General features: G+C 62.7%; 1 protein-coding gene across 1 annotated transcript; it reads right to left on the reverse strand.

Annotated features, from left to right (window-relative positions):
- Window positions 1-3,230: 3,230 nt before the first annotated feature.
- RNPEP (arginyl aminopeptidase) lies at window positions 3,231-15,251 on the reverse strand. The gene is made up of 11 exons (XM_045184467.3): window positions 14,771-15,251; window positions 11,676-11,816; window positions 11,026-11,174; window positions 9,574-9,690; window positions 8,906-9,141; window positions 7,529-7,642; window positions 6,781-6,893; window positions 6,529-6,637; window positions 5,500-5,724; window positions 4,500-4,642; window positions 3,231-3,744 (listed from the first exon to the last, which is right to left on the reverse strand). The coding sequence occupies exons 1-11, from the start codon at window positions 15,197-15,199 to the stop codon at window positions 3,586-3,588; spliced, it is 1,935 nt and encodes a 644-aa protein (XP_045040402.2). The 5' UTR covers window positions 15,200-15,251; the 3' UTR covers window positions 3,231-3,585.
- Window positions 15,252-15,298: the final 47 nt, after the last annotated feature.

The following is a 15,298-nucleotide window of genomic DNA, read 5'->3' on the forward strand; positions in this document are numbered from 1 at the left end:
GGAGCTCCTCCCGTTAGGCCTTTATAGCCGGAACCTGAGCTGGCGGCTCATTGGACGGAGGGGATTTCCTGGCCTTCAGACTGGCTCCCGGGCCCAGGTGATTTGCATATTTTGTGCCACTTGGCCCAGGTCCTACCTGGGGTGCTGGGAAATCAGGCCCAGCTGGTTTAATGATTGTCAGATGGTCCTCCCGCACCCTCCAGGGCCGGGCACCCGCCGCTGGCTCGGGCAGGTGGTGGGAGGGTCGCTGGGTGGGGGGTCCTGTATTTTCCACCACCCTCGGGCTCAGAAAATTCCTCCAGGGGGTGGGGGCAGGTCAGGGAGGGGCTGGCGAGGGGGAGGGTGCTGGGGGAGCTATCATCTGGAGACCTGGGGACAAAGGGGCCTGGTGGGGTGAGAAGACCCCACAGCTCAGGTGGCTGGGATCCCGGCTGGAGAGCTGTCACCACGGCAACGTTCACGGGGCCTGGGGGTGTGGCGGGCCTGCCAGCTTAGCCCTGGGCCCTGTCCCCCATGTCCCCACGTCCCCAGCCTTAGCACCGGCCTGCTGGCGCCTGCTTGGATGGCAAGGTCTTGGCATTCTCTGCCCGTGGGACCTCATCCAAGCGTCAGGGTTGCCAGAGCACCTCTGGACAGACCAGGCTCTCCGCAGCCCGCCCTCCGCGCCTGGGTGCTGGTGGTTGTGGGAGTCCACAGGCTGTGTTTGCCCCTCTGTCTGGTCTACCTGGTCTACCACCCCTTCTCAGGGCACGCCTGCTCACCTGCGCCATCTGCTGCCCCCTAGTGGTCAGAGCCCGAATGCCTGCCTGCGTCCCCCCAACAAGAAAAGAGGAGGCTCAGGATCCACTTCCCGTTCCCCACAGTCCCAGTGAACCCTTGCAAAGCCCTGTATGCAGGCGCGGTTACCCCACTCTGCAGATGAGACACTGCAGCTCGGCGCCCGGGCCGCACCCGGCTGGGTGAGTAGGGGGCCGGGATTTACAGCCACCGGCCTCCCTGCACCTGCCTTGGTGCCGGCTCTCGCTCAGCGACAGGGCCCAGTGATGTCCTCAGGCCTGTGGGCCTCTCTAGGGACTCAGCCCCAAACAGACCCTGAGCGAGGGGGGGTGGGCAGCGTGGGGGGAGGGAAGGAGGCAGGAGGCCCATTCTCTGTTTCCTCCCCAACTGTGTGATTCTGCACCTCAGTTTCCCCACCTGTACAAGCCAGGAGGTTTGGACTAAACCATCCCTGACCCCAGAAGGCTCTTCCAGACCCAAGTCTTCCTGCACCTGTGGTGGAGGCCGCGCGCGCCAGTCTCCCCACCTCCTCAGTCAGGGCCCTGGCCCTGGGTGGCTCTCGGCCAAGGGCAGTCTCTAGCAGTAAAGTACAGGGAGGGAAGGTGACCCCACCTCTGGAGCTGCCCCCTCTAACTCTCCAGCTCGAGGACGGAGAGTCCAGCCGAAGGGACCTGCTTCTCACCCTTCCTGGGTTGGAAGCCATGGGTAACCAGGAGAGGGGTTTGGGTCCACTGCCCCCACGGGGCTCTGGATTTTCCCAGCCCTGCGGGGGCCTCCCCCACAAAGCCCCGGGGCCAGGCACACCCTCCACTGAGTCACTCAGCCTGGAATGCAGGAGAACCGGCTTCCAGCCCGGGCTGCTCACGTGCTCCACGCAGGGAGGACAGAAGGACAGAGGGAAGGAGACAAAGGTGTGGGCACCCTTGCCTTCAAGGGGCTTCTCGGGAGAAATGGGCAGGTGAAGGGGCCGGACGGGCTGGCACCTGGCCTCTGAGCATTTGTGCCTCACCAGCCCGTGTCCGAAGCTGCGTGGGAGACGGGGTTGGAGGTCGGTCAGTGCCTCGCAGGGCAGGTCGGGGGGAGAGGCTCCCAGGACTGGGCCAGAGGAGCTATGGGGTGGGGGCAGCACAGGGCACAGCCTCCTTTGGGGTCAGGGTCTGTCTAGAGCATGGTCCCCAGCCCTGACAGGGCAGGCACAGCCAGAAGATTGGGGGTGGCCAACTTGCTGGGGGCAGGAGACACCTCCCGAATGTCCCGCTGTGGCTCCAGAAGCCAGGACTCAGAGTGGCTGTGGGAGGCAGAGCTTCTGTGACCTGTTGTGACGGGGCTCCCTGATACCAGAGGGTTCACACCAACGAAGAGCCACCCTCTCAGGCCAACAGGTGGGATGCCCGTTGGGGAGCGGGGAGGCACCCAGAGAGCCCTGGAGGAGCCCACCTGCTGCTCACTGCCCTGAGGAGACCCAGGCCCCTCGCCTCTGATGAAGCTGCGTACGGGGACAGAGACACTCGCTGGCCTGCCACGAGGGCACACTATTCGCTGGCTTGCGCTGAGTGAAAACAGTCTGTGCCACGCCGGGCTGTGTGCTTCCCCGGCCAGCAGGCCTGTGCCAGTGGCCAAGGCCAAGGCCAGCTCTGCAGCAAGGGACAGAGCGGGCGCGAGCCCAAGGCGCCCTGTGCGTGAGAAAGGCAACTTACATGTATTTAGATGTGTTTTTCTAAATATATGTATTGGCCCTGGCTGGCGTGGCTCACAGGTTGAGTGCCGGCCTGTGAACCAAAGGGTCGCCAGTTTGATTCCCACTCAGGGCACGTGCCTGGGCTACGGGCCAAGTCCCCAATGGGGGGCACGTAAGAGACAACCACACATAGACGTTTCTCTCTTTCTCCTCCCTTCCCCTCTAAAAAATAAAATCTTTAAAAATATATACACATTATGGGGGAGGGAGGTGGGTTCAGCTGGGGTGGGGTGGAGGGATGGGGAGAAAAGGCATACAACTGTAATTGAATAACAATAAAAATTAAAAATATATATATATACACACATTTTATTGATTATGCTATTCCAGTTGCCCCTAATTTTCCTCACAGCGGGCTTGTGAGCGGCTCAGACCCCCTCGCTGAAGCCAGGAGGTAACTGGGAGCCCTGCTGTGGACGGACTCCCGGCTCCTGCACCCCCAGGCGTCCTGGTGTCCTGGTTCCGAGGCAGGCGAGGCCCGGCGAGGCCCGGGCCTGGGAGAGCGTTCCAGAGACAGGGATGGAGCGCACACTCACACTCAGCCCTGGAGAGGACGAGGGGGTAATGGTGCCGGTGGGGGCGGGGCCTGTGCCCCCCGCAGCCAGGAGCACTCGAAGGGCAGGGGATGCTCATGCTCTGGGTGCCATGACCGTCCCAGCTCACGTGCGCAGGGGCCACCCAGGGGAAGAAGCCGTCACTCAATCCACAAGTCACACACTTTCCAGGTACAAAGATTTATTAAAACAGAGATGAGACCTGAGAACTGCCCAAGCGTAGCCGTTGGCACCGCCCTTCAAGACTCAGCGGGAAAAACCAAAGGACCCCGCACCTGTCCCTGACGCCCCAGAGGGGAGCAGGGTGGCCCTGCCCCACGGAGCCGGGACTGAGGGCCAGGGTGGGGGGTCCCAGCCCTCGGGCCCAGAGGGTCCCCAGGAGTCACAGACACCACACGGGGGGCAGACCCCTGAGGGACACAAGCTTGGGGAGGGGAGTGCAGTGCCGGCACGCGGCCGAGTATCCCAAGAGCCTGTGCCATGTGGAGAGGCAGAGGCTGTGCTGTGGACGAGCCTCTAGCTGCCCGCGGGCGCCAGGATCTGCTGGACGTAGCGGACGACATTGCTGTGCAGCTGGGCGGTGGTGGCCGCGAAGGTCTCCTCTGCGAGGGCCCGGGCCGCCGGGCTGCCGGCCATCATCGCGTGGTACAGTGGGAGGGTGTACTTCTGCTTCCCCTGCAAGAGACACGCGTGGCCCATGCAGCCTGTCGGGGACCGTCCAGCCCCCAGCCGGGACCGTCCCGGGGGTGGTAGGCAGGTGCCCAGAGGTCCTCCAACCCAGGGCAGGACAGGGGCACACGCCCAACAGAACAGGCTGCTGGGAAGGCCCCAGGTGGTGGTCACCATGCGTCCGCACACAGTGGAGGCTTAGTGCCACGCCCAGGGCACGGAGGTCTGACTGCCGCCGCACAGAAGCCAGCGTGGGGCCCCAGTGTGCACCTGTGCGAGCCCCCCAGTCCCTGAAACCCAGAGGCTTGGCAGAGCCTCCGCGGTCTGGGACCTGCAAGCCAGGGCGCGGCTGCCACCACAGGGCTGGGGGACCAAGCATGGCTCCACCCCCAGAACCCCCTACCCTGCTCTGGGGTGGAGCATGTCCCCTGGGGGCCCTGGCCTGTCCCCAGCAGGGCAGCTCCTCAAGATGACCGGAGATGCAGCAGCTGTCAGAACCTCCCCAAGGCACACACTTCCCGGGGAGTGGGCTCTATGACCTCACAGTCACTCCATCCTGCCCTCTGGTCTCACTCCGAGGCCAGTGCCCGCGCCACCCCTTCCCATTTGGGGCAAGCTCCGACTGGCTCCTGCCGCCCAGGGCAGCACGGCCCCACTTCGCCCGCCCTCTGCTGCAGAGACGGGAGCGAGGCCCAGCTCGCCCACAGGGCCCCAAGCGAGCTGAGGGCCCGCGGGGCCTGGGGACGCAGAGGGACGCCCACCTGGCTCTGCAGGAAGTCCTTCACTTTCCAGAAGTCCTCCTGGTAGTCGTTCTTCAGGACGATCTGGCCCCAGCGCAGCCGCAGCTCCGCGTTGCAGGCACCGGAGACCCTTGGGTACGTCGCTCCCAGAGTCTTCACGTTCCCTGGGAGAGGAGGTGGCTGTCGGGCTGCCCGGCTGGTCATTTTTCAAGGACAGCTGACGCCCACTCCCTGCCTTCGGGCGTGCAGCCCAGAGATTAGGCGTTCATGCCTTACGCAGTGCCCCCCGGCCCCCCAGGTTGGTCTGGTACAGAGACGGCTATCGGTGACGTTGCCGGCCGAGTGTGGGTCCCCATCCCGGGACGCGTGTCAACCCGGGCACTGGGAGCACCTTCAGGGTGTCGGTGACTTCAGCACTCGCCCTACCCACCCGCTGCTCCGAGACGGTGACGATGACCTGTCGTCACCATGGCCTGGATCCCCGGGGCTCCGCCAGCAAACGCCCCTCGGCAGATAGCGCCCCAGCCCCTCCGCAGCTCCCTGCTTTCCTTCGGGGTATGGCAGATGAACCCGGGACCCCGCCCCAGTGTGCCCACGGCCCGAGTCTCTGCAGCGTCACCGCTCCGTGAGGCAGCTGGGCACCCACGAGCCCGGCTGGGCGGCAGCAGCACGGGTTGCTCAGGGCCTCACCCACCAGAGGGGCGGCTCTCCGGCTGTCTCCCGTCTGTGCCCAGGGATGAGAGTGACGGCGCCCACCCCACAGAGCGGGCAGGATCAGCAGACGCAGGGCCCGAGGCCTGGATGAACACCGGCTCGCGACCCCGTCCCCTAGGCAACCCCCGATGTGCGTGACCTCTGTCCCCCGTGAGGCATCGTGTCCACCAGCTGCCCTCCCGGACCCCCGGCCATCACCCAGGCCAAGTGTCCCCACTTCTCCCTCCGAGTCCCTCCGGCCCCACACAGAGCTGCACACCCAGGAGCCTCCATTCGCCTCGCGGGAGAAGCCACCACATTCTCTCACCAGGCGGCAGAGGGGACTTCTGCAGGAGTTTGTCCAGGAAGTACACCAGCTGGTAGGTCTTCCAGGCGGAGATGTCCACAGCCCTGATGGCCTCCATGTCCGGCTCCTTGGCTGCCCACAGCTGGGCCAGCTCGTCCGCCGGCTTCATGAGTGAGTCCCCGGCGGACAGGTCTGGGAGGTACGGGGGCCAGCCCGGGGTGTTCAGCCATCGATCAAACTCGAACCCTGGAGGAAAGACACCGTCAGAACCTCAGCGTCATACCCCACACGCTTTCCCTGCTGGTTCCCTCCAGCCCCGTGCCCGGCACCAAGCGCCAGGGGTCCTGTGCTGACGACCAGGTCAGAGGGCAGTCAGAGGGCAGTGCCCCGTCTCTACTGAGCGCTGCCTGCTCCGGGTTGTCCCGAGCTGTCTCTGCCACGTGGGCAGGTGTGGCCACAGCCCGGGGCTGAGACTCCATCCACCGTCTCTGGGCTCCACCATCCACCGCCTGTGGTCTGGGGCCTCGCCTCTCGGCACCTCTGCTCCACTGGCATGGAGACTGGGGAAGAGGAGCCACACTAACACACACCAGGAGCTAGCGGGCGGCCAGGGCAGACATTACTATTCACAGTCATTATTCACTGAACCAGCTACAGAGGCTCACGGCCTTGAAACGGGGGCCCTTGAGCCGAGAGTGGGACCAAACCCACGAAGGATGACTCAGGGCCTGCGGCATGAAGGGGGCCGTGTCCAGCAGGCACTCATCTGTGGCGGGGTGGGTGGTCTCCACTCCCCTGGTTGGGGCTGGGGCTTCTCTTTGCTCAGGAGACTGCACGAGGTGACTCTGTGCCTGCCTGGGCTCCAGGGCCGAGCCAGGGGGTGAGTCTAGGATCCCGGTTCAAGGAAGACCAGGAGGGAGGAGGGGGCGGCATTGTTCTGTGGCTCGGAGCCTGGGCCCTCGGTATGCTCCCAAGAGCCACCTGCTCAGGGCCTTGGAGGCCACGACCCCCAGCAGCCCTTCCAGCCTGTGGGCCCACCCCTCTGCTCACCAGGAATGGAGTCCACCCTCCTTTGCTTCAGCTCAGGGAAATACTCCAGGTAGAAGTCCAGGAGGTCGTCTGCCAAAATACTCTGGAACTTGAACTTGCTGACGTAGGCCTGCACGGAGGGAGGTCTTCTCAGCTGCTCGGGCCTCCTCCAACCCCTCACCCTGCTGCTCGGGCCTCCTCCAACCCCTCGCCCTGCGCCGGCGCCCGCCTGCCCCCACCTGCCCCTTCTCTCCCCTGTCTGGGCACCGATACCTTGAGAAATGCATCAAACTGATCCTGGTCGCCCACCAGGTGGGCCAGGTAGGAGACAAAGCAGAAGCCTTTCTCGTAGGGGGTCTCATTGTAGGTGTCGTCTGGGTCCACGCCTGGCAGCGGAGCAGACGCCGGTCACCTCCGTGATGGTCCTCAGGCCCAGACTCACTGGGTAACCAGAGGGGTCGGCACAGCTGCCCCATGGACTGCAGGCCGGACGCTGGGCCGACCCTGGGCTCCCTCGGGACCCCCCCCCAAGGGGACCGGGCAGGAGGACCACGACGCCAGCCTTCCCGCTGCTCACTCCAGAGCCAGGCATGGGCATGGGCTCCACCTCCCCAGGCTGTGGCCACCAGCCCCGCAACCTGCCCCTCCCAGGACACAGGCCACCCTATAATGCTCTAGCCTCAAACATGTCCCCGTTCACAAGAAGTTTGCCCTCAGAGTGCACAGCACCGGGGACTGTGAACTTCAGCTTCTGTGGGGCCAGGATCAGTCCCACGTGCAGCTGAGGGGATTCAGACTCAAGAAAAGCCCAGGGCCTGGGCAAGCCACCAGCCGCCGTGGTGCTCATGCCTGTCCCCGCTCGGTGAGGCTCACACCCAGTCCAGGAGCCTGGAGCGGCGGGCTGGTTCCCGGAGATACACACAGAGCCGGTCGGCTCGGCTCCACCCCAGGGGGTGTCCTCAGAGCCCACCGACCGCTGCACACTTGGGGGGCGGGGTGTCACCCAGAGGTGCCTCCGCACCTGGTTCAATCTTCACGCGCAGCTTGTTGAGGGGGTTTTCCTCGCCGCTGACGTCCATGTGCTGGCGGAGCAGCGCCCGCCCCGTGGCTGCTTCCAAGCAGGTGTAGGCAGCCCCTGGGCAGAAGGGAAACCAGAGGCCCGGAGAATGGTCAGCACCTCAAGTCTGCCGTCCCCACAGCGACGCCCCCTGGTGGCCACCCGAAGAAGGACGGCAGACGTCTGGGAACCCTCCAGCTTCCCGCAGCTCTGGGTCGCCCACCAGCAGCTCCAGCTGGGGAACCACCCCTTGTCCTCTGACCTGCGCCTTCCCCTACCAACGCATCTTTATTTTCAGAGACAGTAATCCGATCTCCTATGGAAACAGTATTTTCACCTGACTGTTCCCGCCAGACAAGAGAAACTGTCATCCCAAACTTTTCTAAGGTTTCCCTGTCTCCCTCAGGCTCTAGAAGTGACTGCGGGAAGGGCGGACGGCAGGGGACGACCTGGACACGTTCCTAGCCCCTCCCAGCCTTGGTTCCCGCCCGCGCAGCGGGGTGACCGCAGGTGCCTGCAGGGTGCCTGGCCACGGGCTGAGAACGCACCCGTAGGACGCTGGGACGCGGCAGTTGTGGTTCTAGGGGTTCACCTTTCCGGGTACGTGTTCACTGGGGCCCGAAACCACCTCTCTGACCGCGGGGAGGGAACCAACTACGCAACTCCCATCTACGCCGCCGCCGCCAGAGGGCGTCCAACGGCGCAGGAAGAGCTTTCTCGGGTGCAGCTGAAAAGAGGCGGCTGGAAGGCCTCCTATGGACTCAGCGCAGAAACCCGTGCAAGGTCCCACCAGTCGTCTCTGAACACAGAGATTACTGGAAACCGCCTCCTCCGCCTTCCCACACACGCCCAAACTGACTTAGACCAGAGAAACAAGAAAATAAGACACGCTGTCTTTTAAAGCATCTGGCCCATGGGGGTTTCTGCAATGAGGCCGCAGAGAAAGTGTTTTAAGCTGCACTCGGGCGCAATTCGAGGGCCCGCCATGCCTGCTCCGTGGCCGGCGCAGTGTCCTCCTCCCAGTCAGAACAGCCATCCCACACAACGGGCTACTGCGAGGCTGCTGACGGTGCGTTCTCCTGGACGTGCTGGGGCGAAGCTGCACTGTACGCATGCAGGGACGGGGGGCGGGCGGCGACCCTGACCACACAGGCTCCCTCAGGAGTGAACCAGCCTCCCGCATGAACAGCCACGGGCCTCTCCCCAGAGTGGCAGCTGTGGCTGCAGCCCAGCGGGGCTCACCAGGCCGCAGCTACTTCCGAGACGCCCCCCAGCGTCGAAGCCTCCTCCCTGCAGGCCCCGAGGACCCCGCAGCCCCGGGAGGCCCCGCGGGCGGCTCACCAAACAGGACGGTGGAGATCCTCCTCTGGGCATACATGGTGAAGCCTTCGTTGAGCCAGAACTCGCTCCAGTTGGCGTTGGTGACCAGGTTCCCGAACCAGCTGTGCGCGATCTCGTGGATGATGACGTCCGCCAGCGAGCGGTCCCCGGCCAGCAGGCAGGGCGTGACGAAGGTCAGACACGGGTTCTCCATCCCTCCGAACGGGAAGGACGGCGGCATGAAGAGCACGTCATACCTGGGGATGGCGGGGGTCGCAGGCCGGCAGGGGCAGACCCCGCCTCCCTCCTCACTCCCCACCCGGAGACGCGGACACTGGACGGGCAGCTGATGACCCCAAACCTGCTCCCTGTTCTGCTTCCAACCAGCACCGGTGGCCACTGGTGGTCACAGAGACCTAAGGGAGCCGTTTCTCTAAGGAGTCTAGAGTCTGAAGACGCCAAAGGAGACCTGGCGGGAGGCAGCTTCCAGCAACCGGAGACGACTCGGCGAAGGTCCTGACCTCCCAACCCGCAACCACTGGGCCGTTCTTACTACTGGAACTGTCACTGGGTCCCCTTCTCAGCGCTGGGGGACCCGCTCTGGCTCCTGCCTCCGCCCCCCCCCCCCCCCCGCCCCCGGGATGGCAGAGCGTGGCTCCGGGGGATGGAAGGGGAGACATGTGCCGCACCTTCCCCAAACATAGGGTCCGAAAAGTTTCTCTCCCGCGGCCAGGAACTCCTCGACCACGCCGTTGTACTCCTGCCTGGCAGCCTCGATCAGGCACGGCTCGGCCCACACCCGGCTCCTGGGCACAGGCACACAGAGGAAGCGGCTCAGGGCCGGCCGGGGATGGGCCCAGAGAAAACCGGCCTCGGTCTCACGTTGGAGCCAGACAAACAGACAGTATGGCCAGGAGATGGAAGGCCGGTCCCCACCCAAGGACAGCCGGCAGGGTGGATGCGGGGACCAGGGTGAACTTCAGCTCCTATGAGAAACCGGCCACAGGGCCAGAAGTGGGAACAAGAGGCCGTGACAGAGGCCATGGAGGACTTGGCTCCAGCGTGGGTCTGCTTTCCATTGAAAGGCACTGGGACGGGAGCAGGTCAGGGCCAAGAGGAACAGCCGCCTGAGGTAGGGGCTGCGGCAGGCGAAGGCTCGGGGCTCTGCACAGACCCGCACCCTCACCAGGGTCTCCAGGGAACAGGCCGGGCCGCCGTCACCCATCTGACAGGTGACAAATGCTCGGCAGAGAGGAGACTGGGTCGTCCGCGTGGAGCAAGGGGTTTGGGTGGAAAATGGACCGAACAGCCAAGCCCAGCGCAGCTTAAGGAGAGTGAGACGGAGACAGAAAGGACTCTAGCGGCCCTGAGTGCACATCTGCAGACCCCGGAGGGAAGACCTGGGACCCTGGTGTTGCTATGTGCCCAGCTGAGGCCTGAGAGGGCAGCTAGTCCTGCCCGGGACCCCACCTCCTCCAGGAAAGGGAAGCAGGGCCAGAGATAAAAAGCCAGGTAAAGGGCCAGTGACAGAGCCAGTGGCAGTATCTGAGGGCTGCTGTCCAACCTGTGACCCCTAGGCCGGGAAGAGGCTGGGCCAGCAGGCCGCGGGGCAGCCAGGAAAAACCCAGCCCCAGCCACGATCTCCAGAAACTCACAAAACCCTCACTGGTCTCCCTGCACCAGCTCACTGTCCCCAGGTCTCTGCCCCACAGGTTCTGTTCCCTGGGCACTCTCCTCTCTAGAGGGAAGCACCGAGGTCAAGGACGTATACTCCAGGAATCAAGTGCTGGAGAAAAGGGGAGACTCGGGGCAGAGATGAGGAGGTGAATGCAGCTGCTAGAAGGGAACTCAGAACACACAGGCGCTGGTGAAGACCAGTCCTCAGACCTGTGCCTGCGCCCCACCCTCAGGCAGCCAGAGGCAGCAGCTGGGACCCATGGGGCCAGCGATCCTGTGGCAGACATAGCACTGGGACTGGACGGAGGGGAGAAGGGAGCAGACCGCAGACTGAGCCCAGCCTCCAGTTGACGCAGGCGCCCGGCGCGGCACCCACACCCACACTCCACCTGGCACTGCCAGGCTCAGAGGCCTCCTTGCCACAGGGGTCACGCCAACCCTGCCCAAGGGGCCTTGTCTCCTACCTGGGTCCCACCTCTGCGGAGGCCAGGTCTCCGATGGCCAGAGCGATGAGGTAGCAGGGGATGGGCTGGCTCATGCGGAAGAAGAACCGGTCAGGCCCCCGTGCCTCCCAGGTGTCTGCACTCATCACCGCCGTGAAGCCTTCCGGCACCTGGTGGCAGAGAGCGTGGAGGAGGCTTTGCTGGGAGACTGGGCTGCTCCTGAGCTTGGAGCGCCGCAGCAGGACCAGCGACCTGCCTGGTGACAGCAGTGACCCCAGTCCACCTGGGCCCCAAAGGCTGTAAGAATCCAAACCTGTGCCGAACGGATGGGCTTTCGCAGTTACTTATTTGTTACGTATCTGCTGTTTCGATCCTCACCCGAGCACAAGTTCATTAGTTTTAGAGAAGAGAGGAAGGGAGGAACAGAGAGGAACATTAACGTGAGAGGGAAGCATCGATCGGCTGCCCTTCCCCCACCCCCTTCACGCCCCGCTCAGGGTTCGAACCCTCAACCTTTCAGTGTACAGGACGATGCTCCAACCAATGGAGCCACCCGGCTGGGGCCAGAAGACGTTTTCACAGACAGAGGAATTTTTCCTGGACGGATGTCACCACTCACCAACCGAAAGTAACGCTTTCGGTCCCCAGGGCAGGCACCCGCGCCCCCTTACCTGGACCAAGGCCGAGTAGGTGCACTTGACGGCGGGCGTGTCGAAGCAGGGGAAGAAGGCCCGGTTCAGCACCGCCTGCCCCTGCGTGTACATGAAGGGCTTCTCCTTCCCCGCGGTCTGCTCGGGGGCCAGCCAGCAGACCTATGGCACAGACACTTCAGAGCCCACCCTTTGTGCCAGCTCAGCCCCAGCTGGGAGGAGGGGCGGGCCGGGAGTCTCAGGGTCAGTGTCACCCCCACGATGTCTGCCCCCTGCCTGGCTCTGCTGGGCCAGCCTCTCCTGCATGCCCAGGTGTGGCGTCCACTTCCCAGGGCACACACCTCACAGGTCTGCCCCTCCCCACCGCAGACCTGGCCTCTGACCCTGTGACCCTGTCTTCCTCCCTAGTATTTCTCATCAAATGACGAAAACCAAAGCAGCTGTACTTGAACTTGAGAGCGAAGACACAGAAAAGCAGGACCTGAGTGGGAGGAGCCTGTGGTTCCTGTGTGTTCTCCATTCTGAAGGCGCCTGCCCTCTCAAAACAAATGCATCTCAAGCCCTAGGCACTGGCCAACATCCTCCTTGTTTCCCGGTAGCCCTTCCCCCGGGGCAGATCAATCGGAATGGTCACAGCAAAATTAAGTTCTCGAATAACACAGACACAGATAACTGTGGAGGGGAGGAGGACGTATCAGCACTAAATGCCGTCCAGAGTTCACGAAAGGGCTGAATTCCAGGAAATTCATAGGGAAAGCAAAACTTTGGGATTATGCCTCCAAAGGGAGCAGGATTTGGAGCCAGGAGAGGAAGGGAGAGGCCATTCTGGGCGGCTCCACGCAGAAAGGCATGGAGGGAAGTGGGGGTGGTCACAGTGGAGCTGGGTGACTGCCTGGGCAGGGTTCCTGAGGGGCTCTGGGCACGCAGGCCCTGGGGACCTCAGGACACCACGTGGGGATGCTGGGTTTTTCTCTGCTTGACTTTTTGTTTTAGTGTATGTGAAAATTTCGGTGCACCTCCTTGCAGAGTCCAGCAGAGGTGGAAAGAGGGGCAGGTGAGCAAGATCAGAGCAGAAAAACCAGACGGCCCTCCTTCCACCAGGTGACCGGGTCAGCACCAAACAGTCACCGGCCACGTGCACACCACGCTCCCTCCATATGATGGGACAAAAAGGCCTCTACCTTATGAACCTTCTACTCAGTTTTGTTGTAAACCTACAACTGCTCTAAAAAGTAGTCTGTTTTCTAAAACCAAAACCCACACCCCCAGTCCAGCCATGAGAAAAACACCAGGCAGATCCCCAGAGAGGGGTGCCCTACCATACACATGACCAATGCGCCTTAAGGCTGTCACGGCCACCAAAACCAGGGAAGTCTGGGAAACTGTCACCAGCAAGCGCAGCCTAAGGAGACAGGGCAGCACAATGCACTATGGCATTCTGGGCAGGCTCCTAGGGCCGAGACAGACACTAAGTAACAGGTAGGATCTGAGACAGCTGCAGCCTCCAGCTAGTAATAACGTGTCAGTACTGGCGCACCGATCGCACCAAATGTATCATACTTGCAAAAAGCTCAGAGGCAAAACTGCAAGGAGGGGGTTAGGGGTATGTGGAAACTACATCTGCTCGATTTTTCTGTTTATCTAAACTGTTTTGTCTTTTAAAAAAAGTAAATAAATCCTATTAATGAAAACATGGAAGGAGTTGACCCCACGAGCTAAGGCCAAGCACCCGGTGGGAACCGGCAGAGACAACTCACTGAAGCCCCCGCTCAGGCACACCGACTGGGCCCTGGCACACCCTACCAAACGCTGGCCCTAACGCCTCACTCTTCGTCTTTGCTGGTGTGTTCTTCAATGACACAAAGAAAAGGCAATGAAGGAGCAGGCAGCCTGCATGCTAGAGAAAGAGGCTGGCATCCAGGAGAGGCCCGGCCCGGTGGTTGCATGGGGGCCCTGGCAGACGGTGGCAAGAAGGAATAAACAAACGCAAGTCTGCCCATGAGACCCCCCGGACACCAAGGGCAGCCCTTTGCGAGGTGTGGAGCAGAGCATGGGAGCATGGGTCTCTGCCCTTCTGCCTGAAGCAAAAGCTACCGGTGTTTTGTTTTGATACATAATTTCAGGTGGCACTTTCAGTAGGTAAATCCATGGAGGGCTTACTTTTTCTAGCTCTCCTGTTTAATTTCTGGTTCCTGCCAGAAACCAGGAGCAGAATATAAAAGAGAAACCAAACACGTTCCCGAAAGTGATGCTATCGCTTTGGGGAGGGCGGGGAGGCCCTGGGCTTTCCCTTTGCCAGGGAGGTCAGTTTGCCTTGCTTTGGGATTTCATTTTTAGAACGAGCTGTGTCGTAAAGTTCATTCACTACCCAGGTGAAGGAAGATGGAAACGACTGTGCTTTGAGTCAGTTCTGAGAGCAAAAGGCGAAGGGCTCACAGGGTAAACCCACTCCAGGCACTGGCAACCAATGTTGTACGGAACTCAGAGCCCACCCACTCTCAGAAAGAGCTGTCTGCCTCCTCGGGGGTTCTGGCTCTCACAGTCCTCGGCCGCGTGACTTCCCCTCTGTCCCCCTCTGATTGCCACTATGGGCCCCCACCGTGAGTCTTAGGGGCCAGCCGGCGGTGAGAAGGCCACGCTACTACGGAGCCTCCAGCACTTGGACTGCAGCTCTGACTTTTACTGAGATGCGTCTCCTACCCAGAAGCAAACAAATGTCACCATCTGGGTTCAGAGTTGTCGTGGACGGTGGCAGGAAGGACACACGGAACAAAGGCCCCAGTCGGCCTCGGGGCTAATTCACCTGCCACCATAAAGCAGAAATCGACTGGACTTGGACCCCAACGTCCTGGAACATTAAATCCAACAACTGATAAAAAGTTAAGATTATGCACAAAGCCGCGCAGGACAAGGTTCCCTCCTCTAGCAGAAATGGAAACTAGACACGCGGCGTCCTGGGAGGAACTGAGAATGAGGAACAATCTGGCCAGGTCACTGCAATCGCCGGGAGGAGAAGGGCGTGCAGTGCACTGGGGCTCCAGGCCTTGGGGGACGGGTGATGGGGATCTACTCCTCTCCCTCCGCCGGGGACACCTGGGAGACATCTGAGCACTCACCGCGGGCCCCTCACGGACGCCGTAGGTGAGCAGCACCTGGAAGCGCTCGCCCGCGGGCCGGGGCTGCGGGAAGCACAGGCACAGAGCGCAGCCGTAGCGCGCAAAGGGCTGCGTGTGGAAGCTCACGGGCTCATCGGGGCCGGGCGGCTGTCCCGGGCTGGGCGGGCCCCGCCGCAGCGCCACCGCGGTGACCTCCAGGCACGGGTGCGAGTCTAGGCGCAGCTCGGCCGCACCCGCGGGCACCAGGCAGCGCAGATCCAGGGTCGCCGTGCCGCTCAGAGTGCGGCTCGAGAACTCGACCCGCAGGTCCAGGTGCAGGTGCAGCACCTCGAAGTCCTGGAAGTTGGACGCCGAGGCCACATCCACGGCCCGTGCCGAGTGCAGGGCCCGTGGGGCCGCGCCACCGCCCAGAGCCCCGCTGCTTGCCATGGTTCCTGCTGACTGCCGGGAGGCAGGCCCGCCGGCCCAGTGCAGGGCCAGGCCCGGCCCCCAACGCAGGCCACACCCCGAGCGTTTTGCGTTGCTCCA

Source organism: Desmodus rotundus, chromosome 10 (genome assembly GCF_022682495.2).
Source record: "Desmodus rotundus isolate HL8 chromosome 10, HLdesRot8A.1, whole genome shotgun sequence".
Classification (NCBI taxonomy): Eukaryota; Metazoa; Chordata; class Mammalia; order Chiroptera; family Phyllostomidae; genus Desmodus; species Desmodus rotundus.

Coding starts and splice junctions, on each gene's coding strand:
- RNPEP (XM_045184467.3), bottom strand. CDS start 15,199: ATGGCAAGCAGCGGGGCTCTGGGCGGTGGCGCGGCCCCACGGGCCCTG. Junction 6,894..7,528: donor GCGCGTGAAGATTGAACCAG/GTGCGGAGGCAC, acceptor CTCCGCTGCCAG/GCGTGGACCCAGACGACACC. Junction 4,643..5,499: donor GAAGTCCCCTCTGCCGCCTG/GTGAGAGAATGT, acceptor CTCCTCTCCCAG/GGAACGTGAAGACTCTGGGA.